Source organism: Rhinopithecus roxellana, chromosome 4 (assembly GCF_007565055.1).
Source record: "Rhinopithecus roxellana isolate Shanxi Qingling chromosome 4, ASM756505v1, whole genome shotgun sequence".
NCBI classification, from domain to species: domain Eukaryota; kingdom Metazoa; phylum Chordata; class Mammalia; order Primates; family Cercopithecidae; genus Rhinopithecus; species Rhinopithecus roxellana.
Window position 1 is genome coordinate 9922374 of NC_044552.1, and position 27169 is coordinate 9949542.

Consider the following 27169-nt stretch of genomic DNA (forward strand, 5'->3'; position numbering starts at 1 on the left):
ATTAAAATGTTCCTTTGTCTTTTCTGCTGAGAGCCTGAATCACCCCTGCAGATGCTTCCTATGCTTTTAGGAAATATTTTCACATATTTAATACTTCCTATGGCTGTTTTCTGAAAAATCTTCCATGTTTTCACATTCTATAAAACGTTCGTAATAAGTGTGGGCAAACAGTTCCCATAAAGGTCTTACACAAGGGTAATCAAAGGGAAACTGGTTTCAATTTATGACATTTTGGAAAGAGATAAACACCATGTTCTCTGACAGGTAATTGAAGAGAAGAAAAAGGGCAGATTTTGTTGAAAACTTCAGTTTTTGTGGAAATGCCTCTATGTCATTGAGCATCCTCAGAAACTATCTCAGGTAGCATTTTTTAAAAGGTTTTACAATATGTGTTTACCATGTATATGTTAAGAATACATACAGATATATAAGAAAAAGAAAGACCACACATTTAGTAAAACGGATGAAATAGTAAACCCTTCATGAAAGAGGATATTCAAATAGATCATAAGCCTATGAAAAGGTACTCGATTTCGTCGTATATTTGTAAAAATGCAAATCAATACCGTAAGGAAATATGACTACACATCCATTAGGATAGCTAAACTTTAAAGCAGTATCTGATATGACAAAGTAAAGAACAATCAACATTTTTGTATGTTTTTGGTGGGAATATACACTGGTACAACCCCTTTGGAAAACTGTTTGGCAATGTCTGCTATAATGGAACACATATACATTCTATGACTTAGCAATTCTGCTGCTAGGCATATTCTCAATATATTTTGACCAAAAGACACACAAAAATTTCAGAATTATTGCTAATATTCTCAAACTAGAAACCTCCCAAATTCTTTTATTTATTTATTTTTTTGTTATCATTTTTCAATTGTACTTTAAGTTCTAGGGTACATGTGCACAACGTGCAGGTCTGTTACATAAGTATACATGTGCCATGTTGGTGTACTACACCCATTAACTCGTCATTTACATTAGGCATATCTCCTAATACTATCCCTCCCCATTCCCCCACCCCATGACAGGTCCAAGTGTGTGGTGTTCCCCACCCTGTGTCCAAGTGTTCTCATTGTTCAATTCCCACCTATGAGTGAGAACATGCGGTGTTTGTTTTTCTGTTCTTGCGATAGTTTGCTGAGAATGATGGTTTCCAGCTTCATCCTTGTCCCTACAAAGGACATGAACTCATCCTTTTTTATGGCTACATGTATTCCATGGTGTATATGTGCCACATTTTCTTAATCCAGTCTGTCACAGATGGACATTTGGGTTGATTCCAAGTCTTTGCTATTGTGAATAGTGCCGCAATAAACATACGTGTGCATGTATCTTTATAGCAGCATAATTTATAATCCTTTGGGTGTATACCCAGTAATGAGATGACTGGGTCAAATTGTATTTCTAGTTCTAGATCCTTGAGGAATCGCCACATTGTCTTCCACAATGGTTGAACTAGTTTACAGTCCCACCAACAGTGTAAAAATGTTCTTATTTCTCCACATCCTCTCCAGGACCTGTTGTTTCCTGACTTTTTAATGATCACCATTCTAACTGGTGTGAAATGGTATCTCATTGTGGTTTTGATTTGCATTTCTCTGATGGCCAGTGATGATGAGCATTTTTTCATGTGTCTGTTGGCTGCATAAATGTCTTCTTTTGAGTAGTGTCTGTTCATATCCTTCGCCCACTCAGGTAGCATTTTAATAGACATTGTGAATACCTGAGTCAGGACCTTCCTCGGTGAGCTCCTGAGTCAGGACCTTCCACACCCAGGTCTTTCATTTGTGTCTAAGGTGTGACTAGTTAGTTATATTAAAATTATAACTCTCTTGGATTGTTTCCCATCTCATAGAAGTCATTTCCTAAATGTGTTCAGTCCCATATATGAGAGATTTTGGTAGATTTCTGATATTCTACCCATGACATATAGTGATTCTCATATCAAAGTTTTAATATTTGTCATCAAAATACAGTCAGTTCACTCTAACAGTTGTTTTGAAAACATGAATTTGTTTCAACGTGCATGACAAATTAGAGAATCATTTGAGTCAAACATGAATTTTGAATTTGCTTATCCACAATTCTTCTACAAACCAAACCGTGTAGTAATACACAAATGCCCAAACATACACACATTTCAAACATCTGCCAGCTAGCTTATCCACAAAGGTTATGTTTTCCTACTCCTTCACATTTGTGACCTTCCCTATACTAAAAGGAAAAAAAATCTCTTTCCATATTCCAGACAAATATAAGTGTTTTGGTTCAAATTGCCAAGCAGTTCCTGCAAAAGGAAAACACAGTTTAGATTCAAAGAGCTTAAATGAAAATTACCAAATCCTGCAGAAGTGGTTTATTATGGGTACTTGATGTGCCAGCAGTGGTTGATGTAGCATTTTTAAATATCACTACAATTTCCAAAGTCTTCTGCTGTTGGGAAAAGTCATGAATGCTGATAAGAAAGTCATCAAAGAATTTCCAGGAGTGATAGAGAAGGTAAGGAAGAAGAATACTGCACGTTGGATCAGAATTTCAGTTTTAATGATACAGCATCTATTATATTATACACATATGCCTTGAAGGACCTACCTTGCAAAGACAGGAAAACATCCTCCAGGATTAAACACTACTAGAGATGACTTAACTGTGTTGTCTATGGTAATGCTGGAAGCAAGGACAATGAGCCACATCTATTCACTTCTGCTGTGATGGCTTTCTGTCTAATTCCAGATTACTTTCCTTTCACCACTTTACAAAAACTCATCAGTTGTCACCCTTCCCAGCCCACTTCCATGACAAACCTCCAGTCTTTTTCAAGTTAAATGCTACATGGACTGCAGTGTTTATGCACTTCTCCTTTCCTTCCTTCCTTCCTTCCTTCCTTCCTTCCTTCCTTCCTTCCTTCCTTCCTTCCTTCCTTCCTTCCTTCCTTCCTTTCTTTCTTTCTTTCTTTTCTTTCTTTCTCTTTCCCTCCCTCCCTCCCTCCCTCCCTCCCTCCCTCCCTCCCTTCCTTCCTTCCTTCCTTCCTTCCTTCCTTCCTTCCTTCTCTTCTCTCTGTCTCTCTCTCTCTCTCTCTCTCTCTTTCTTTCTTCCTTTCTTTTTTGAGACGCAGTCTCACACTGTCGTCTGAACTGGAGTGCAGTGGTGCGTTCTTGGTTCACTACAACCTCTGCCTCCCGGGTTCAAGCGATAGTGATTCTCCTGCCTCCGCCTCCCGAGTAGTTGGGTTTACACACGCGCATCACTATGCCCGGCTAATTTTTATTTTTTGTATTTTTAGTAGAGACAGGGTTTCACTATGTTGGCCAGGCTGCTCTTGAACTCCTGACCTCGTGATCCACCTGCCTCAGCCTCCCAAAGTGCTGGAATTACAGGTGTGAGTCACTGCGCCTGGCCTCTTTATACATTTCTTAACCATTTAACAGATATGAAAGTGTGATATTGTCTTTATTACATTTCTAATTTCTTTTTATCCTATAAGACATTGATGAAATTTTTGAGTGTTGTTCCCCAACTCCATTTTTATTGCACAATTTTGCATAGCGGGATGATTTTTTAGAAACATATGTATGGTGTATAACAGCAGAACTTAACAATATGGGAGGAAAATATATGTATTTTCTCAAACACAGTAACTATGTTAACTGTTAAGCATGGACCCCTCAAATTGTTTGGTGGGCATGGTAGAGTATAATCTATCTTGGCTCAGTTATAAAACTATGAAATGATATGGAATTTTTATTAGTTACTTAGTTAAAGCACGCCATTTAATGAGGGAATGGAGTCTCAGAGAGGTTAAATGACTTGTGTCCGAGGCCACACAGCCAGACAGTGGCAGATCTAGGATCAGAGTCTAGATTTCTTGACTCTTAGTCCAGTGCTCTTTCTTATTCAGGTTGGTTTAAAACAGTGGTTCTCACAGGCTTGTCCTTGCCCCAGCAGCTTCAGCATCACCTACAATCTTGTTACTGACGGAGATTCAGTGGGCTGGTCCCAGCTGCCCTCTACGTGACTCAGATGCACACTAAGCCTTGAGAAACACTGGTTTGGAATACATGCTGTCAGGATCTCAGTGACCCAGGAGACATAAAACAACAGAACATGGGTCTAGAACAATAAACTCTGTTTGAGAAGGTTATGTTAGTCTGATAATCTTCATAGATTCAAAAATGGGTATTTAAAATATAGAGGCAATTCTAAGATCTTGGTTTGGCTTTACCCATTGAAATGAGAATATACAGCACAAGACAAAAAGTAAGGTGAGTTCCAGATGAGAACTCCCTTTAGATAATATTCAGAGGGTAGAAAAAGTGAATTATCTTTTTCATGAACGTGTTTTCTAACAGCAAGCTACAAAAAGCCCATATGTGTGAAAATCTCTCTCTTTCTCTCTCTCTCTCTCTCTCTCTCTCTCTCTCTCTGTGTGTGTGTGTGTGTGTGTGTGTGTGTTTGAAGTGTTAATTCTGGGAATGACAAAAGTAGAGCCAAAGAAATAGTTTGGTTAGACTGAATATTTTACAGTCTGCTGGGAACTAGAAAAAGATAGAATTCAAACAGCTGTGAATTGCCTCTCCTGGTTTCCTAACTGACAGCTGGAATATGAAGTCACGTGAGCCAGGAAAATGGGGGTCATTTCCATATATTCTTTACATCTGATGCAATTTTCAGCAGCTAGTTTTAGTTTATGTATATGAATGCTTTGGGCCAGTTCAGAACTTTTATTGGAGAATGTAGAAATGTGCACATTAGTCAAAATTCACTTAGGAGGCTTTAAATCTCCCTCAGTTATACAGAAGGATAAAAACACATTTTTCAGCCACAGTAAACTTTTCATTTGCTTTCCCAGAAGTAATAGAAGAGTGATAGAGTTTGGATATTTATCCGACCCAAATATCATTTTGTAATGTAATCCCCAGTTTGGAGGTCGGACCTGGTGGGAGGTGTTTGGTCTTGGGGGCTGGATTTATCGTAGGGCCTGGTGCTGTCCCGGTGATAGTGAGTAATTTCCCATGGGATCTGGTTGTTTAAAAGTGTGCAGAACCTCCCCCACCTCTCTCTGTCTTGCTCCTGCTCTCGCCATGTGATGCATGCGTTTCTGCTTTGCCTTCTGCCATGAGTAAAGGCCTCCTCAGAAGCCGAGCAGATGCTGGTGCTATGCTTGTACAGTCTGCAGAATCATGAGCCAATTAAACCTCTTTTCTTTGTAAAGTACCCAGTCTCAGGTATTTCTTTAGAGTGATGAAAGGATGGCCTAACACAGAACAACTAAGCTAAGGGCTCAGTCTAGGTATCAAGCTTACCTGCCTTGGAAACCTGGATGCATGGCTTACTATGTGGCCTTGGGCATGTTAGCTAACCTCTTGCTGCTTCAATTTCCTCACCTCTAAAACAGGGATAATATAGCTTCCTCATGTGTTGTGGTGAGGATTCAATGAAATAATACAAGGAAAGCCCTAGTCTCTAAGCAATTACCACAATATTAACATACACACTTCCAGGGAGTATGATTTTTTTTCCTACCTCACTCTTAATTTTTTTTTTTTTTTGAGAACTTTTAGGCTCTTTGTGACTAGCTGTGTCACTTTTATCTCATTGCTGCAGTATCTATTTGATACTAGTATTTACATACTAGTCATTTCCCCCCTGGCCTGTAATTTCCTTAGGGACAGGGACCATTGTCACCCATTGCACTTAAAATTGTGTCTTTCACATATATAGTAGGTGCTCAATAAATATGTATTGAATGATTGAAAGACAAGTAAATGCGGGCCTTGGGAATAAACATAGACTATCCTAGCAATGAACTTGATGATGAAGAACATTTCTACTTAGATGACAAGTTCAGGTAGTGGGCCCAGTGAATAATGTTTGTTTCTTTTGGTAGCAAAAGTGTCATTTCATGACATTAATTTCCCATCACTTGTGAGTCAACCAATGTTTTGTTCCCAGATACCTGACAAAGAAATATAAACCCACGTTGACATGTGTATTGATATGTATAGCCAGTGTCAGGTTGAATATGAAGTAAAATGAAAGGTAGAAATGTGACCATATAAACAAATAACCCCAGCTGTTTCTTGTGAATCCAAATGTGACACTAATCCTGAAATGCGTGCCATGGGCAGTTGAAATATGCTTTGAATTACTAGCAGTGATGCATCCGGGACTGTTCATATGGCATGATTTATAGCCCAATGTTTTCAATCAGATTCTAGAGATCGATTAATTATACTATCAATAACAAAGAAACAGGTGTGTTTTTGAAAGCCATGTGCTTGCTAAAAGTGATCTGTTTTCCCCTATTGGTATGACCTCATAAATGGAGTTTGGGATTTTTCTTCTCTCTGGTGCTAGGGAAATTCCAATTAAATTCTTGCTTGGGTAAGGCAGGTATAGGCTTCTATTCACTGACCTTAAGCCTACACTTCAATCACAGTCTAGCTCATTAATATAATGCTTGTAGGCTGTATTAGCCAAAGCTCATTTTAGCGGTGCAGTGATCAGGCTGAGTAGTGGAAGAAGTGGCTGGGCTGTCTGGAATGGCCAGGAGAAGACCTTTGCTGCTCTGAGTACAGCATAGTTTAATGCTCCATTTAGATTAGCTAATAAATATGATAACCATTTATTGAGATCTTTCTATGAGTTTTTGGTTCACAATATCTATTTTTCTCATCTCTCTTGAGCTTTCATTAAAAGACTAGTAAAGCATTAGTGAAAGCATGCAGAACAGGAGGGAAGGTACTGCAGGTAAGAGACAACAGTACATTTCTGGAAAAGGAAAAAGAGTTGATCCACCATTGGCTGATAAAGCAAAATAAGAAAAGCAATAGCCTAGAGAAGTTGTCTGGGAAAGAGGGAGCCAGGGTACTCAGGAGAATCCCAGAGAGTTGGTCAGTGGATCAGAGTACAGCTGCAAATGCAAGGTTTAATTGAAAGTTGAGAACAGAACCAGAGTTCTCCCCCACCCCCCAACATACCACATACACACAACATATGCTCCTACACACAAAGTGGTACAGAGATCTTCAAACATAGATAATTTTGAAGTAATTAATTTCAAGATTTTCATCTTCCATGTGTCCTCTTTTTCTAAAGCTGATCTGTCTTAGAAAGCACTGGTTGTTCTTTCCCATCTGTCTTCTTACAATCACTGCTCAAAATGCAGGCGTACCTCTTCCCCATTTCTCATGTTATTATAGTGAAACGCCCAGGTGCCAAACATCAACAAAAGCAATAGCAACAATTCTGAGAGGCCAACTCATAGAGCATTACAAATAATTTCTGATGACACTATGATGATGAAATCATGATGAAACTCCTTCCATTCCCATAGAAAAATAGCAACAGAGTTGATGCAGAAATATGGGTCAGTAATATTTCTCCATAGACAAATGAACTGATGTTACAAAAAAAAGTGCCACCCAGGGCTGCTGCACATATGTGCACAGCCGCGCTACTTCGAGGGGGACACTCAGCTCACATATTTTGATTTGAATGGTGCTCCCCTGAGTTGTGCAATGTACAACCTGCAGAACTGGACACAGTGACCCTTTCCCATTTCTTTAATTTGGAGGCACTTTTAAAAATAATAACACTTTATGTGTTTGACAATTATTTATCAATATTTGTGGTATACTGCAGTTATATTTTTTCTCATTTGTGAACTAATTATAATTGAATTGAGAAGGAAAACAGTTAATAGTGTATTATACACATATAGAATATAGAAAGTTATTTTAATTTACATAAATATTTTTGTTGCAGATGTAATAAAGGGTGTTCAAGAAAATATGTATTTATTCAACCACAAATATATAATACCTTAAAATAAAGTCATAAAATTCTGTAAGGGAAGTAAAATGGAAATCCAAGTCAAAAAAGAAGTATTATGAAACTATCAACAATAAAAATAGCGAGTTCATGTATGTTGAAAATGGATAAAAGAGGGTATAAAATACTACTGTATTTATATTCCACTGGATACATTTATGTGAGTGATAAAAGTTATGTAACAGGATTATTTTAAAATTTTAGTATTTATAGCATGCTGGAAGTCACATTTCTAGCAAATTTATGATAGAAAATTTTGTGCGTCAACCAGAAGTCATCTAAAATTTCGAAGTTGTTTTTGAGGGTATGAAAACAAGAAAAGTAATTGAAAACCATGTATTATATATTATTTTATTGTCATATCATGTGACAGGAATTTCCCTATAAGAAAAAATTCAGAATATTCTTCTTTAAACATTTTGAAGCAAATGTCTGGAAACCTTTAGGCAAGTGTAACAGATACTGGTTCTTCATGCTTAAGTGGGAGAGGACAGTTTAATGTCCTCCTCCTCATTTTCCTACCCTAAAGTGATGCCCTCCTACCCTAAACAGAAAAGTACTCATGTACACAAGCATGTGTTAGTCTTTCACTTCTCTCATACTTAACTATGAATGGTCAGTCAAGGTCCATCAGCCATCAGCCTATAAGCAAGGACCGTCAACAACGTGAGGAAAAACAGCAACATGAAATAGAAGGACAATGGTAAGCAAACTGAGAAACTTATCCTGGGGAGAAGGAGGATAATTAAGACATTGGAGAAATTAAAACAAAACAAACCAAAGTAAAAACTCTCAGAAAAATGAAAGCCTTACATCCGTAAAACAATAATATGGTGCCAAAAAAGGAAGCATCAGATAACAAAAGTGAACTATTTAAAATTAAAAGTATAATAACAATTATAAAAAAGAGTCAATAAAGAAGCTGGGGCTGGGTCCAGTTGGCTCACGCCTGTAATCCCAGCACTTTGGGAGGCTGAGATGGATGGATACCTTGAGGCCAGGAGTTCAAGACCTTCCTGGCTAATGTGATGAAACCCTGTCTCTACTAAAAATACAAAAATTAGCTGGACGTGGTGCACTCCTGTAATCCTAGCTATTCAGGATGCTAGAGCATGAGAATTGCTTGAGCCCAGGTGGCTGAGATTGCAGTGAGCTAAGACTGCACACTGGACTCCAGCCTGGGTGACAGCAATGTTCTGTCACACACACACACACACACACACACACACACACACACAAGAAGTTGGAAGACAAAGTTAAGAAAATGTCCCAGAATGTAGGAGAAAAAGTCAAAGATTTAGAAAGTGTGGAAAATGTTATTAAATGATGCAGAGATTTAACTCAAGGAATGAAACATTTGATAAATTGAATTTTCACAGAAAGAGTGAAGGAAGAAAATGGACAGGAAAGGGAGGCAAACAAATTATAGATGAAAGAGGCCATTTAACCTTGTTGCTGGGTCTATTCTCCTTTGAGTAGTACAGGAGCCATGACACTGAACTTAGCAACTGCATGATATTACAGTAAGCAGTATTAATATAGTCATAGTGAGAAGGCTGTTATCAGGTTTTGGTTTTTAGAATAAATTACAGACAAAGCACAAAAATATGACACCTGCACTCATGTTTATCGAAGCACCATTCAAAATAACAAAGACATAGAATCAAGCTAAGTGCCCATCAGTGGTGGATTGGATAAAGAAACTGTGGTACATTTACACCTTGGAATACTATACAGCCATAAAAAGAATGAAATCATGTCCTTTACAGCAATATGGATGCAGCTGGAGGCCATTAAAATGGAGGCCTAAGTAAATTAATGTGGAAACAGAGAACCAAATATCGCATGTTTTCACTGATAAGTGTATTAAACCTTGGGTACACACGGACATAAAGATGGGAGCAATAAGCACCAGTGATTCCAAAAGGACAGAGGAAGGGAGGGGTGCAAGGGTTGAAAACCATTCTGTTAGGTACTATGCTTACTTCCTGAAGTGACAGGAACAATAGAAGCCAAAACTTCAGCATCATGAAATATACCCTTGTAATAAACCTGCACATGTACTCCTTGAATATAAAATTAACATTTTCCTATTGAACATAGTATTACAAGTTCTGGCCAGAGGAATCAGGCAAGAGAAATAAATAAAGGGCACCCAAATAGGAAGAGAGGAAGTTAAACTATCCCTGTTTGCTGACAACATAATCTTATATCTAGAAAACCCCATCATCTCTGCCCAAAAGCTCCTTAAACTGATAAATAACTTCAACAAAGTCTCAGGATACAACACTGATGTGTCAAAGTCACTAGCATACCTATACACTAACAACAGTCAAGCTGAGAGACAAATCAGGAATGAACGCCCATTCACAATTGCCTCAAAAAGAATAAAATACCGAGGAATACAGCTAACCAGGGAGGTGAAAGATCTCTATAAGGAGAACTACAAAACACTGCTGATAGAAATCAGAGATGACACAAACAAATGGAAAAACATTCCATGCTCATGAATAGGAAGAATCAGTATTGTTAAAATGGCCGTACTGCCCAAAGCAATTTATAGATTCAATGCTATGCCTATTAAACTACCACTGACATTCTTCACAGTACTAGAAAAAACTACTTAAAAATTCGTGTGGAATGAGAAAGGATCCCAAATAGCCAAGGCAATCCTAAGCAAAAAGAACAAAACTGGAGGCATCATGCTACCCGACTTCAAACTATACCACAGGCCTACAGTAGCCAAAACAGCATGACACTGGGACAAAAACACACATAGACCAATGGAACAGAATAGAGAACCCAGAAATACAATCGTCCACCTTCAACTATCTGATCTTCGACAAACCTGACAAAAACAAGCAATGGGAAAAGCATTCACTGTTTAACAAATGTTGCTGGGATAACTGGCTAGCCATTTGCAGAGGACTGAAACTGGACCTCTTCTTTACACTATGTACAAAAATGAACTCAAGATGGTTTAAAGACATAAATGTAAACCCAAAACTATAAAAATGCTGGAAGACCACCTAAGCAAGACCATTCAGGACATAAGCATGGGCAAAGATTTAATGATGAAGATGCCAAAAGCAATTGCAACAAAAGCAAAAATTGACAAATGGGATGGAAGAACTTCTGCATAATGAAAATAAAGAAACTATCAAAAGAGTGAACAGACAATCTATAGAGTGGGAGAAAACTTTTTCAAAGTCTGTGTCTGACAAAGGTCTAATATCCAGTATCTATCAGAATCTTAAATTTACAACAAAAAACAATCCCATAAAAAAGTGGAAAAAGGACATGAATAAACACTTTTCAAAAAAAGACACACATGTGGCCAGCAGTCATATGAAAAATGAGCTCAACATCACTGATCATTAAAGCAATGCAAATCAAATCACAATGAGATAGCATCTCACACCAATCAGATCTCACACCAATCAGAATGGTTACTATGGGAGCTAAAAATAATAATAATAATAATAATGGCTGTTGTAGGAGCTAAATGATGAGAACACATGGACACATCAAGGGGAACAACACACACTGGGGCCTACTGGAAGGTGGAGTGTTGGAGGAGGGAGAGGATCAGGAAAAATAACGAATGGATACTAGGCTTAATACCTGGGTGATGAAATAATCTGTACACAAACCCTCATGACACAAGTTTACTTATGTAACAAACCTGCACATGTACCCCTGAATTTAAAATTAAAATTAAAAAAAATTATAAATGTTGCCTTGGAAGGACCATTAAGAATCATTTACATATTAGCATGAATTGATTTCTTGATTTTCTCTTAACTTGGAAAATAAAGTATGGTATTTGGTGGTCAGTCACAGTTGCTCATGCCTGTAATCCCAGCACTTTGGGAAGCTGAGGCGGGTGGATCACGAGGTCAAGAGAACGAGACCATCCTGGCCAACATGGTGAAACCCCATCTCTACTAAAAATACAAAAAAAAAAAAAAAAAAATTAGCTGAGCATGGTGGCACATGCCTGTAGTTACAGCTACTTGGGAGGCTGAGGCAGGAGAATCGCTTGAACCCGGGAGGTGGAGCTTGCAGTGAGCCGAGATAGCACCACTGCACTCCAGCCTGGGGGATAGCACCACTGCACTCCAGCCTGGGCGACAGAGTGAGACTCCTTCTCAAAAAACAAAACAAAACAAAAAGTGTAGTATTTTGGGAAAATATGAAATATAATTTGGAGAAAGTGAGGCTTTTTGAAGACAAAGTATGCCTGTGTAATGACATTTTATTTTCTATTTGATGATTTTTCTAGGATCAACTTTATTTAGTACCATCAAGGAATCTACATTTTAGCTCTCTTTTATAGATTTCTAACTCCATCAGGATCTACATGCCATATTCCATCTGTAAGTTTCTATAAAGTCATCCAGAATTACTAGTGCATTTTCTATTACTTTGAATATTGCAGAAGTGTTCAATTATACCCTATATAATTAATAAAACGTGACATTTGACCTCAAAATAAAAAAATCAAATTTAAATTAACAAAAGCACAAAATGTTATTATAATTATTATGGTTATGACTGAATGTATATATTCAACCTGAAAATTCAAAGTAACAGTATAGTTGAGAGGGATTTGGAGAGAGATGTTGGGAAGAAATGGGTAGAAAGGGTGTGGGCCTTAAAATGCTCATGCTTAAGAAGTGAGGCGATTCTCTCTCGAGGCTATGAAATAACAAATAAAGGTTTGATATTATTTAATGCAACCATTAGAAGATATGAAATATTGATACCCAGTAACTTACATAATTGGAAGTGATGTGGAGAGAAGAGAAAAAAAGAATAGTATAAATAAAATGCATTTTAATCATTCATGGTAATATACCAAAGTAATACACTGCTAGGACTGTCATAACAAAGTAGCTCAAACTGGGCAGCTTAAAACAGCAGAGATTTATTCTCTCTCTGTTCTGGAGGCTGGAAGTCTAAAATCAAGGTGTCAGCAGGGTCAGTTCTTTCTAACGGTTGTGAGGAACAATCTGTTCCATGCCTCCCCATAGCTTCTGGTGACTGCTGGCGGTCTTTGGCATTCCGTGGCTTGTGGAGGCATCACGCCCATCTCTTTCTTCATATTCACATGGTTTTCTTCCTATGTGCAGTTCTGTCTCTGTCACCAAATGTCCACTTTTTATAAGGAAATAGTTGCATTTTGACTATGAGTCACCTTAATGATTTCATCTGAACTCATACTGATGTGAAAGGATTTTGCAGTAATCGAAGTATCAGTCAATCTTAAGATACAGAGATTATGTAGGTTGGATAAATTTTGTCACACAAGCCCTTTCAAACCAGAAAGTTTTCTCTGGATGGTGATAGAAAGAGAAGCCAGATCACCCTATATACAAATAAGGTCACGTTCACAGGTACTGGGGGTTAGAATGTTGACTCTTTTTTGAGTAACACCGTTCAACCTCTGATCTATGACAAGATTAAGAAAACAACATAAGAAATATAATAACACAAAAATAAGAAATTACACTTTAAGTATGTTATTACTCTTTAGTATTTCAATATAATATACACATGATATCAATGATAAGATACATATCATTGCATTAATTATATTAATTACGGTTATAGAATTAACCATCACATCAAACAAAAATCCTAATAGATGGAAACTATTCACCTCTATGAGTTATGAATTGGGGTGGGTAAAAAACAGGGTGGGGGCAGATTTGTATTAACCATTTTGTTGTATTTTATTTCTTGTCATACACATTTATTTCTTTGATGAAAATTGGAAAAAAATTTAGTCTACTCTTTCCTGAGCAATTTATAAACATTATGTTTCTCTTTCTTAAGATGAAGCTGTAACTAGCCTACAGTCAAATTCACTCTTTCTAATGTACAGTTTTGTGAATTTTGACAAATGCATACATTCAGGTAACTACAACTATGATCAAAATATGAAAGAATTCGATTACTTTCCTCCTCATTCATGCTGGATTCCCTTTCATTCCTTTGTCGCCAACTTGTCCCTTTGCCCAAGCCCTTGTAACCACTGATACATTTTCTGTCTCTATGTTTTGCCTTTTCCAGCAAGGCATATATGGAATTAAACATTTTGTAGGCTTTGAGTCTGTATTCCGTCACCTTTAAGATTTATGTCTTTTATTACTGAACAGTATTCTACTGCATGCTTTACCATGGTTTATCCATTCACCAGCTGGGGGACATTAATCAGCATTGTTTCTATTTTTTAGAAATTAAAATAAAGTCACTGAAGATATTCATGTATGGATTTTTATGTATGAAATGTGTTTATATTTCATTTGGGTAAATGCCTGGGAGTGGCATTGACTAATGATGTTCAGCATCTTTTCATGTGCTCATTAGCTATTCGTATATCTTCTTAGCAAATGTCTATTCATATCTTTTGCCCATCCTGTAAGTGGGTTGCTTGCCATTTGATTATTGAATTGCAAGTGGTGTTTATACATTCTGAATATAAGTTGTCTGTTAGGTATATAAATTCAAAAATAGTTTTTCCCAGTCTGTGGCTTGTCTTTTCCCTTCTTAATGAAGTTTTGGTAAGCCTTTTTTTTTCTTTTTTTTCCTTCCCATGCTACACTTACATAAGCATAATTTTAAACATGTCTCCCCAAGTTTCCTGTCCTTTGGATATCCCATGATGGGTTCAGTACCTATCCCATCTAGGTACTGATGTGAAGGGCTTTTGCAGTAATTAAAGTATCAATCAGTCGATCTTAAGATACAGAGATTATGTAGGCAGGATACATTTTGTCACACAAGCCCTTTCAAACCAGAACGTTTTGTCTGGATAGTGTTAGAAAGAGAAGCCAGAGAGATTCAAAGCATAAGAAGGTTTTGAGGTACACACCATTGCTGACTTGAAGATGGAGTAGGTCACAGGATGTAGAATGTGGCTACCTCTAGAAGTTAAATGTGGCTTCTAACTGACAGTCAGTAAGGAAGGCAGGCTTTCAGCCCTACGGGTGAAAACAACTGAATCCTGTCAATAACATGAATAACATGAATGGCCCCACGCTTCAGAAAACAGTGTAGCCAGCTGACATGTTGATTTCAGTTTGAGTACAAACCAGCCATGCCTTGCCAGACTTTTGAACTATAGCATCGTGAAGCAATAAATTGGGTGTTTTGAGCTGCTAAACTTGTAATAATATGTTTTTAATTTTGAAGATTATTTTTTCAATTTTTTTCTTTTAGGGATTGTATCTTTGTTCTCATAATTAATTGTGAATAAGACTGCCAAAGTCACAACAACTTTCACCTAGAATTTTAATAGTTTTAGCTTTTGCATTTAGGACTATGACCCATTTGGGGTTAATTTTCGTGTATGAGTGTTAATGATTTTTTTTGAAATTTCTTATTTTGAAAATTATATGTTTTTTTTAATTATCATTATATTTTATTTTAATTCTGTCAGATTTTTTCTTTAATTCTTTAAACATGACTTCTGTTAATTCTTTGAACATAGTTATAATAAATGCTTTGAAGTCTTTGTCTGCTAAATGCAACCTCCTTATCCACTCAGAGTTAATTTTTATTGACAACTTAGTTCCCTGAATATAGGTCACACGTTCCTTTTTGTTCTGTCTTGTAAATTTTTGTCAAGAACCAGACATCTTAGATAATATATTGTAGCAAATATAATTCTGATTTTTTTCCTTGAACGCTGTTATTGTTGCTGTTTGTGTGTTGTTATTGTTTTGCTTGTTTTCTTTTGTCTTGGTTTTAGTAACTTGCTGGAACTTAATCTGTTGAATCTGTCTTCCCCATGATGTGTGGCTGCTGATATCTCTGCTTATTTTAAGAAAAAATTAAAGGTTAAGTTTGTGCTGGCTTTCTAGTGGCTCCTCTGTGTCTGCATAGTTTGGTAGTCAACCAATGATTGTCCTCAAATACCTTGACCAGTAAGACTTCCGTCTTCTGCTGATGGATCTGTGGGAGGCTTTGGGAGCCCATTCAACATTCAGACAGTTTTCAGACATGCACAGAGTTTACTTTCTGCCAGGCCCTCCTGGGTCTTTCCTGTAGACTTGCATAGCATCCAAGTCAATGCAGGATGTGTAGACAGCTGGGCCCTCTTGAGTCTTCCCTGCATGTGTGCACAGCCTCCCAGTTAGCCAGAGACCTGAGGAACTATCAGCCAACCCTTCTTTGGCCATCTCATCTCTAGGTTCTTCCTGCCAAATTAATGTTAGTCAAATTTTTCACTGCTCCACCCAAGTAGGACTACAATTCAGGGTGGTAGAGCCATGGGCTTTCATTATTTGCTTCCCATTAATTTGCTACTTCCACTTATAATACAACTTGGTGTGGATTTTCTGCCCTAGCATCAAATGAAGTCATCTTCCTCCAACAGTGAAATTGTTGTTTTTGGCCAGACTTTCCCTGGCAGCTTTACAACACTGGTCTAGCTGGAATAAGGTCAGGGTAGTAGGGGACTGCAGATACTGGAGCAACCTCAGTCAAGAATGCCATAGACTCCCCCAGTTCATGCCTTAATTTGAGCAGTTTTCCATTAATGAATGTTTTTCTGTATTTGTTTTTCACCTCTGGTCATTTTCCAGAGCACTGAGATTACTGCTTTAGACCCTTTTCTTCTTGCAATTTTAGAGTTGTTTTTTGAAGGCTGAAATGTGACAATCTTCATTCCACCACGTTTGTGTCCCACTTCATCATTTCTGTTTTGTTTGTTTGTTTGTTTGTTTGTTTCGGAGACTGAGTCTTGCTCTGTTGCCCAGGCCGGAGTGCAGTGGCGTGATCTTGGCTCACTGTAACCTCCACCTCCCAGGTTCCAGCGATTCTCCTGCCTCAACCTCTCGAGTAGCTGGGATTACAGGTGCACGCCACCACACCTGGCTAATTTTTGTGTATTTTTAGTAGAAACCGGATTTTGCCATGTTGGCCAGACTGGTCTCGAACTCCTGACCTCAGGTGATCCACCCACCTCTGCCTCTCAAAGTGTTGGGATTACAGGTGTGGGCCACAACGACCAGCCCCACATCATAATTTCTGAAAGATATTTTTGGGAGTATAAAATTTTGTATTTATGATTGTTTTTCTTTCTGTAAGGGTGTTTCCTTTACTGCCTTCTGGTTCACATAGTTTTTGATTGTCTGCTGTAATTCTTATGTGTGTTCCTCTGTGTGTGATATGCTTCTTTTCTCTGCCTGCCTTCAAGATTTTTTCTTTGCTGTTGGTTTTTAGTAGTTTATAGATGAGGTATCCAGGTGTGTTTTATGCTAGTTGGTCTTCTGTGAGTTCCTTTGAATGTGAGCTTTGGTGTCCATCACTAATTTGAGGGAATTCCTAGCCACCATTCCTTCAGTGGTTTTTCTACCCTGTGCTCCCTTCTCCTTTTGCATTCAAAATTACAGGTCCGTCCATTATTTGAATTGGTCCCATCACTCTTTGATCCTCTGTATTAACTTTTTTTTTTTTTTTTTTTTTTTTGAGGCGGAGTCTCGCTCTGTCGCCCGGACTGGAGTGCAGTGGCCAGATCTCAGCTCACTGCAAGCTCCGCCTCCTGGGTTCCCGCCATTCTCCTGCCTCAGCCTCCCCAGTAGCTGGGACTACAGGCGCCCGCCACCTCGCCCGGCTAGTTTTTGTATTTTTAGTAGAGACGGGGTTTCACCGTGTTAGCCAGGATGGTCTCGATCTCCTGACCTCGTGATCTGCCCGTCTCGGCCTCCCAAAGTGCTGGGATTACAGGCTTGAGCCACCGCACCCGGCCGTGTATTAACTTTTTTTAAAACTCATTTAAAAAAATCTTTGTGGTTAAATTTGAGTAATTTCTATTGGTGATAGTTTCAGTTCAACTGATTCTATCCTCAGTCATGTTGAGATTACTAATGAGGTTGCTGATAGCATTCTGCATACCATATTATTTCTAACGTATTTTCATTTAATTCTTTCTTATAGTTTCCATCTCTCTGCTGAAATTCCACAGCTAGTCAGGTATGTTGCCCATCTTTTATATTACGGCCTTTACCACATCAATCATGTTGTTTTTAATTCTCTGACAGTTTCAACACCTGGGTCACATCTGATTCTGCTTCTCTTGATTGCTTTGTCTATCTGACAGAGTGCCCCCTCCCCTCCACTCCACCTTTGCTTTTATATTTGTCACCTGACTTTGTTGGAAAGCTGGTCATTTTGGGTAGGACAGTAGAGACTGAGATAAACATTCTTTATGCCCATAAATGACATGACTTTAATTTTGTTAGTCTTTCAATGTGTGGGGGTCAGTCTGTCTAGCCAGGACAGGACTTGAACTGGGTGTGGTTGTAGTTGTTGTTGTTAGGGCTATCATCAGTGCGTCACAGGCTGAGAACTCCTCTAGTCTTAACTCATGCTTAGAGTGGTGGCTATTAATAGGAGAAGTTTCTTCAGTGTTGGCTTAAACTTCAGGTTGAAGTTCTTTATTTATTTTTTATTTTTCATTTTTTTGAGATGGAGCCTTGCTCTGTTGCCCAGGTGGGAGTGCAATGGTGCTATCTGGGCTCACCGCAACCGCCGCCTCCTGGATTCAAGTGATTCTCCAGTCTTAGCCTCCTGAGTAGCTGGGACTACAGGCACATGCCACCACGTCTGGCTAATTTTTGTATTTTTAGTAGAGATGGGGTTTCACCGTGTTAGCCAGGATGGTCTCAGTCTCCTGACCTCGCGATTCACCTGCCTCGGCCTCCCAAAATGCTGGGATTACAGGCGTGAGCCACTGCGCCTGGCCATGTTTAAGTCCTTTCTTTGCAACTTGCCTTTAGACTGCGTCTCTCTTTATGTTTTTGCTCCTCTTCCACCAGGACATTGATATTACTGGCTACTCAGTGCTTGGTAGCCTGTTGGTAGGCTGTGTGGATGTTCTCCTCAGAATTAAGCAGGAGCTGTGTCTCTGGGTCTCAGGGATGGGGCCATCTCAGTGAACCTGTCCCTCTGCCTGAAGTAGGAGACCTCTAATAATTCAGGCCAGGATATTTTCTTGTTCCTACCACGGGGTTACAGGGTATGTTTGTATTCTCTTCTCCCAGCAGCCAACAGTCTTAACCTGTGGCTTGGTACAACAGAGTTCATTGCCCTTCCAACAGAGGAGGCTTCTGTTCCTTAGAAGAGGTAGAGGTGGAATATTCAGGTAAGACTTTGTGCTTTCCTGTAGTGGCTTCTGTTCCTCTCCACAAAATCTGCATCACTAGGGAAGCTTTGTCTGGACCAGGGTTTCTCAATAGCAGCTCTATTGATATTATGGATTGGATAGTTTGTCATAGCGGGGCTCGTCTATGTATTGCAGGATGTTTAGCCACATTAGATCCAGGCTCTAATCACTGGATCCCCCAAGCTGTGACAAACAAAACTATCTCCAGACATTGTCAAATGTCCCCTTGGAGGTGAAGTTTCCCCCCATTTGGATGCACCACTCTGGGCTCTCACGTTGCCCCAGTATTTATTCTGAGCACCCAGAAGGTCTATGGAGAAGAGACTGTGAGTAGATGTGAATTTCCCTTGTGTTTGAAGATCCCACAAGTTCCATACTGTTAACTAAGCCATGTTCAGACTTTAGACAATTATTGACAATTTTTGGGTGAATTCTTCTTACTGATTCGCAAGGGGTCTCTTACCTGCTCCAGAAAGCAAGTGCTTGCGTCCTGTCACTCCTTGGAGGCGCTTTACTGTCTCTAGGCTTGAGATTAATCTGTCACCCTATGACCTCAGCTCTCTGAGGAGTTTAATAGTATTTCTAAATTTGTATATTACTTAGGATGTTTATTGCTTTACCTTTGGGAATGATGCCCTTTCTAGCTTTGGACACCTTCAGTGGAAGCTGGAAGTCTGACATACACAATCTTAAAAATTTCTCAAATATCCTGTAGAGCAGCTGGAGATTTTCAGAGGTTAAGCAACTCTTCTGGTTGCAGGAGACTCGAAGCAGCTCTTTCCTAACCATATACTCCAGTCCATTCCACACTGCTGTTCTTACTCCTCTGTAGAGTGATGCTGTGTTAACTATTGACTCTCCAAGGCACAGTTTATATTCCTCTTTTTACCTATTCCTCAATGTCGATTTAGACACTAGTGCAGAAAACTACTGGGTAGGATGAGGGGGAGAATGATGGTGGAGCAGTTTGTCACTGTGGGTACCAGGCCTCCTCTCATCTCTCTCTCAGAAGTTTCAAATTCGGATGCCTGTAGGGGCCAGGCAAGAAACATAAAAGAGTAAAGTGTGCTGGGTCTATGTGGGCTCTCGTTTTCCTTGACACTAGTGGCCCTGCTTTTGTTAGTGACAGAGGAAAATCTTTCTTTATAAGAGAAACAGCAGTGCAAGCTAAGGATGGGCAGAGTTTTTAAAATTGGGGCATACATTGTGAGGGCTCCTGGACACTCCCTATTGTCTTAGAGCCACCCATGAATATTACCCATCTGTCTTGGGATCACTTCATTCAACATTACCTACATATTTTTCAAGCACCCACTGCTTCTGAGGCTCTGCTCTTCGTGCCAAGGGTGTAGCAATAACTAAAACGACTCCTTAAAGGAAAGGACATTTTGGTTTGTGGTCTGCAGTAGGGAGGATGGGACCTGTGGGCCTGGAGAGTATTGCCTGAAAAACACGCTGCCGCCACTCACCTCTGGCCAATTGCTGCCAACCGTGAACGCTGACCCTATGTTGCCAAAGCTTTTAATTTTCCAAGACAAATCAGAAATTGGATTTCTGTTTTAAGTGGCAACTTTCTTATTTTTAAACACTGGCTCAACGTTTTAAAAATCACTGTGGAGGTTAAACAAAATGTGTCTGCAGACAGACTCTGGCTTGCGACCTCTGTTAAACACCATCTTTGCCCTTGCTGGTCTGCTTAAGAAGAGAAATGCAATGAAACGACAGCTGTAGCCATGTTAATTCCCTTCTTTGGAAGCAGTGAACCAGTCATCAGCGATTTGGCAATTCCAAGGCTTAATTTGCAATATAAGGCCAACAATTTCAGTGAAAGCCGTTTTAAAATCAGCCTTCAAATCAACAAACAACAAAATGACTATACAAATCAGCAGTGCTTATTAACCTGGACTCAAGAGAGTGTGGCCAACAGGTTACTTGCAAGCAGGGGATACTGCAGTTATTAATCTGCTTGCAAGTTGGAGATTGGCTTTTAGAAAATGATCCCTATTGTAGGCCACTTGCATTTCTATAAACATGCTACACTGTCATCCAAACCTGCAACCGCAGTGTGAGTTTTGCAATGGTGCCCGTTTGTTTATTTATTAAGTCTAGAGTTCTCAATAAAGCCTAAGGTTATTATTATTTTTTTTTTGGTAAATTTATAGTGTTTATAATTTATTTTTCTTTTTTTTTAAGCTAGCTACTTTGGACTTTTTTTTTTTTTTTTGAGACAAAGTCTTACTCTTGCTCTGTCGCCCAGGCTGGAGTGCAGTGGCTCAATCTCGACTCACTGCAACCCCCACCTCCCAGGTTCAAGTGATTCTCCTGCCTCTGCCTCCCAAGTAACTGGGATTACAGGCATGCACCACCATGCCCAGCTAATTTTTGTATTTTTAGTAGAGATGAGGTTTCACCATGTTGGCCAGGCTGGTCTCAAACTCCTGACCTCAGGCAATCCACTCAGCCTCTCAAAGTGCTGGGATTACAGGTGTGAGCCACTGCGCCTGGCCAATAGTGAAGGTCTTATAGATAGTTTAGCAAATGAATTCGTTTTCTGATTGGCTTCATATTTTGCCAGTTACACGAGCAATAGGTTTTTTGTGTTTTAAAAGGAATGTGGTAGCTGATCAGTAATAATCACTAACTTGTTGAAATTATTACGTGCTGACAGATTCTACTCATTGTCCTATGAACTTCTTGTTCTCATTTTCTTCACCACTCTTTGCTCCCGTGTTTCTTCCATTTCCCTTTTCCCGTTTGACTGTCTATTCCTCAAAGTTCACTCTGCTGCCTGTGCACGTATTTACGGGGTCCCTGCATCCTCCATGCTGATCCAGCTCCTCTGGCCTCTGGAATCCGGCCTCATACCTCTTCTTTATCCCCACCACTTGCCAGAACTCCTTAGCAGCTGAAAGGCTGTTTTCCACCTTTTAACAATTCTTTCCCACTTTTGAGGTCTTTGAACGAAGCCCTGAGGAGTTGCACGGGAGACATATTTTCATGTGTCAATATATCCATTACAGCCAACAGCTTGCCAAATCTGTTCATGCTCTAAAGCCAGGTCACATGTTTACTGATTTTCCTTAGCTCAGGATGGGTCATTTGCTTTTCCTAACGCATGTTCTGCTGGTTGTCCCCCATTTGTGAGGGTCTGACTACAACCCCCAAATTCTAGCTCATACAAACTCAGTGACTGACATGCTTTATTGAAATAATGCCTAATAGAACCTGTCCGAGATTCCTAAGTGAGGAGACACCCTGGGCCACTCCCGTTGTTCCTGAAAGAGGGCAATAGATAGCTGTATGCCTCCCTGGGTGACAGCAGCTTTTTAAAATGACACAACACTCACTTCTCTCAGGCTGCCTTCTGGATTCAACTCTACATTTTGTCTGAGATAATGAGGAATTTTGATCTTATTTTACAATTATATTGGGTCTTACTCTACTGAGACTGTATTCTGAATATTTATGCAGAAAGGCATTTAAAATGCAGCCTTATAGGAAGGAAGACAAGTGCTCTGCCTTATTTGAAGTTTCTTAAGCATTCTATTTATGTTAATAGAGGTAACCTGGGCTTTTTAGCTTGTACACTTTGGGTTATATGTCTGCAAAATAAATTTATGATGACAATTAACATGAGCAATGTTGCAACTTACAAACATTTTCAAAGACAGGTATTAACTATCAGATTAAGGCCAAATTCAAGGGAAAAAAAATTCTGCTCCATATATATTCCTAGAAATAGATTCTTTAGAATTACTCTTCAGTCACTGTACTGTGGAAAACACAAGCAAGTCAAACTTCAATTTCTGCCAATTGTTTAAATTTTTTAAATCTTGACACTGGTTTTTTCTTTTAAATACTTTCACATGTGTTTCACTTGTTTTAGGAAGTAATTCAATATAATCTTTAAAACTCTTAGGTTACTTTTAATAAAAAAGTAAGAGTTTTTAAATTAGCACTAGAAGGACTAAAATCTTCCATTTTGCAACATCGATACTATTCAAAAGCTCATATACACTTTGTGAAGTAATTTTTGAAAACAATAATAGATAGCTCTGAATAAAAATAGTGTCACGTGTGTCATTCATACACAATGGGCTTTATTTTACTGCCAAGTACTGATAACCATTTCAAAAGGGCAAACTTCGAGTTTAAAGTTTAAAAGACTCTTTTTTTTTTTTTTTTTTTTTTTTTGAGACAGGGTCTGGCTCTGGCACCCAGGCTGGAGTGCAGTGGCACGATGTCACCTCACTGCAACCTCTGCCTCACAGGCTCAAGCCAGCCTCCCATCTCAGCCTCCCAAGTAGCTGGGACTCCAGGCGTGTGCCACCATGCCTGGCTTTTTTTTTGTATTTTTTGTAGAGATAGGTGTCTGACTATATTGCCCAGGCTGGTCTCAAACTCCTGAGCTCAAGCAGTCCACCCACCTTGGCATCCCAAAGTGCTAGGATTACAAGTGTGAGCCACCATATATGGCCTAAAATATTATTCTGGTGAACATTTACAATAATTTAATAAATGCTGGGATCATCACTCATTAAAAAAATTCCATTTATTCTAATTATCTGGGCCCAGACTGTGTTCTGGTGTAGTATTTCTGTCAATTAAAGTAATATCAAATGTAATACTTTGTGGATTGACCTTAATAATTTATTGTATGACTTTAAGGAATTTTAAAAATGAGTGTTAAAACCACATTTCCTTTTATTGTAATTTTTATATTTTATATCTTTGCTGGATGATGTTCTCAGGGTTTAATCTGCTTAGCCCTTCAGTATACATATTTATCATTGACTTTATCAGATATTATCTACTTATGACTGTTGAAAACCTGGATCACAACTTTTAAATGATAAACAGCACAGACATCTAAGGTATGCAGCAGCAAGCTGTCATTGTAACTTCAATGCAATCTGAATTTATCACTTTTGGGGAATAAAATAGGACATTTAATCCATCTCGATCAAATCTGAAGTTTTCCTAGAGATTGCCTTTGTAAAACATTTTGAGAATGTTGACTGACCCTCAGTTTATTAGGAGTCTGGCTTAAGAAATGAGCAACAACAATAAAAGTAAGACACTAGCTTATATCCTGTTGACTTTATACTTAGATTTTTCGGAACCGTTAAGTAGCACTGTAACTCTCCAGTTCCACATTGCTTAACACAGCCATGGTTGGGTCAATTTACCTTGGTTTTTAAATATTATTTTTCTTTTTTAGGGAAACTGGATTGAAATCTGCACGTTGCCAAGGGCAAGAAGCTGAGAACATGGAGAGAGAGGTAAGATCGATGTCACAGTAGGCCCCTCCTTTATTTTTTTCCTTTAAAAGCAAGGCTTTCAAGCTTGACTTTTCGTTATCCATGGATGGAAAGTATAGAAGTGAGTAGAAATGTAGCATCCTTTGTAGCACTCACCAGGAAAGAGGCTGATTAACGAGTGTAGCAGGCCATGTCGTAGCAAAAGAGAGTCTATGGAAGAGAAACAAAAGTGCCTCAGAATTCGCAAGGATTCTCATGATCCATAGTAGGACCTCATGGTGCCTGTCCGCTCTTTCTATTTTTGATTAGATTTATAAACACAGCAGCACATATTTTCATGTGGCTTATCGCCTAGGGGCAGAATCAGATTGGCTGCACTGAAACTGTGAGGCTTGTGAATTTTGGGCAAGGGCTAGAGTGAAATAAGTAGTGTAATTGTTTTTGTGGAGTGACCGTGGGACCTCCTCTGTTCTGAATTACACATGGCTCAACCCTTTGACCTGACCAGACTCTGCAAAGGCTGGCAGGACTCCTAACGCTGTGCTGAAAGGGTCGTCGCTGAACAAGCTGGAACGTTATCTGTCAGGCCAGATGTGGGCCAACAACTAGATTCAAATATATTAATTACTAGTGGGACACATTTGCAACCACTTCGACTTCACTTAACCCGTCATCATATAAGTTATTATTTCAACAGGAAGTGCCAATGAGGGGAATGTTTAGAATTCAAATGTAGCACAGATCCTTTGATAAATATATTATTAGGCTTTTTTTTTTTTTTTTTAGTTTACTAAATTTTGGATCATCTTTGAGAATATTTTGCCTAATAATTCAAACATTATTATTTTGAGTCTTTTAATATCCCCAGGTTTGGGGGGAATGTCATAAGCCATGATTAAAACTCTTTCATCTCAACGAGTTTAATTCTTTCAAAATAGATGGTAATCCATTGATATAATTCCTTGAAAGAATCAAAGCTGGGGGAATGCAGAGAACTGGGAAAAGATTTGGGAGAATCATAGGTGCTGACATTTGTGCAATTGTGGAGAATTCATTCTGTGATTCACATGCTGATGAGTTGGATAAAGATGTTTATCTAGGTATGATTTTGAAGTGACACCCTTGAATTTTTGTTTCGGATTCAGTAGCTTAAATTTTCAAAGGCAATCTAAGCAGAAATCTCAAGTTTTTTTAGGCCCTTGACATTATTACCAAAACTAGTTCTAATTCTGGAATATGCCTAAAATTTTTTTTTAATTTAGTGTCTTTCCTTGCCAACGCTACAAAGTAAAGGTCTCTGTAGGTATTTTATGTTTATAGCCACATACAAATAATTTAGCATTTAAATTTTTGCTTTCTTATCTGAGGGAACTCAGGCTGAATATGAATTCACTTCTTAGTTACATGACACTTAAAATTTTCTTTAAAGAGTATACAACTTTGTGTGTGTGTGTGTGTGCGTGTGTGTGTTTTGAATTGTATCTTTGTCTTACTCCAGGGACTCTAAACATGAAAATGGGGAGGTCCTCATCAAATCAGTTACAAAAAAAAAAAAAAAAAACACTCAAATATCCTATAAGCCCCCCAACAAAACTGCATTCAGCCCTACCCAGCCTTACTCTCATTAGCAGTGAAGGGTTTGCTTTGCACACAATCTAACATGGAATGCTTAGAGCAGACAGGTGCAAATTGCAAGCTGTTTCACTTTGGCTGTTATCCCTTGAATCGACAAAGTAATAGACTGGGAGAACAAAAAAGGTTCCAGCTCAAGCTGCATAAATGAAAGTCTTAACAGGGACACACCAGCTGGCTAGGAGAATTCAATGTAGTGAATACTAAACATTACCTTTGTGCCACTTGCCAAGGAAAAGGGCTTCAGTGACACCCCCTCCCTTTGATGATTGAGATGATGTGCCATCAAAATCGTATTTTGCTTTATTGTAAAGGCGATACTGTGGCCGAAGTGCATGAGAACGGAATCCAACATACCTGTTCCTGTAATGTTGCCATCATTACACTCCTCCGAGCGATTCAGGCATGATTAGGTTTCTGGAGTGGGACCAGATTGACAGTATTTCTATTCATGTCTTTTTTGGCTGATCCAAGCAAAGCCCCAGAGCAGTGAAACAAGAAAACACAATCACTAGCACCCCTGCCTCCCCGGCAATATGAATCTGCTGAGCTAGGCTGCTGAAAAAAACAGTTGTTCATATTAGGAACACCTAATTTCGTTTCATGGAAGAGCCATGCCACGCCGGTATGTGTAGGAATCTAAGGTATGCGTATCCAAAAAGAGACCCTAACTCTGTCATCCCAAAGTTGCTTCTCTTTGTGACTTCCCAGTGTGCACAGGAACTGTTGTCTGCAAGAAGGAACTTTCACTTGAGCTCTGAGGCCACCGACTTGGTCTGACCTGGCAGATAAGGGTAGGAAGAAAACTGGAGCTGGCCTTGTTTACAGCCGGACAGTAGAAAACAGCCAGACACAAATGAGGGGTGACGGTTTCATGAAGCACAATTGGTTGATCCCAGATGTAATCTGACTGCCCTGAACTGAGCGATGATCCGTACAGTATGCAGAATTCACTTTCTTGCTGGTCTGTGCCCACTAGCCTTGGAGGAGTGCTCCCTGCGCCCCTCAGCCATGGCTTTGAGTGCAACCAGAGCTGAACACCTGCACTGCGGGACCCGATTCCTTCTGACAACAATCACATTCTTTTAAAAACTTCATACGTTTTGGTTGTCACTGGTTATAAATGAGTTTGTTGTTGTTCATGTTTGCTACTCTATCGTAGATTTCCTTTCAAGTTGAGAGTGTCCGCATCAAAAGGTATTTGTTGCTTTTTAACGAAAAGGAAATTAATATTAGAAACTGTCAGTTCTTA

The 27169-nt window shown here is 39.0% G+C and overlaps 1 protein-coding gene across 1 annotated transcript in view; it reads left to right on the plus strand.

Annotated features, from left to right (window-relative positions):
• Positions 1-27169, plus strand: part of OFCC1 (orofacial cleft 1 candidate 1) — a 449171-nt gene that overhangs the window by 253585 nt on the left and 168417 nt on the right. Inside the window, exon 3 of the mRNA XM_030929143.1 lies at positions 24246-24306. Within this exon, the coding sequence (XP_030785003.1) occupies positions 24246-24306 (61 nt within the window). The remainder of the gene's footprint in view (positions 1-24245; positions 24307-27169) is intronic.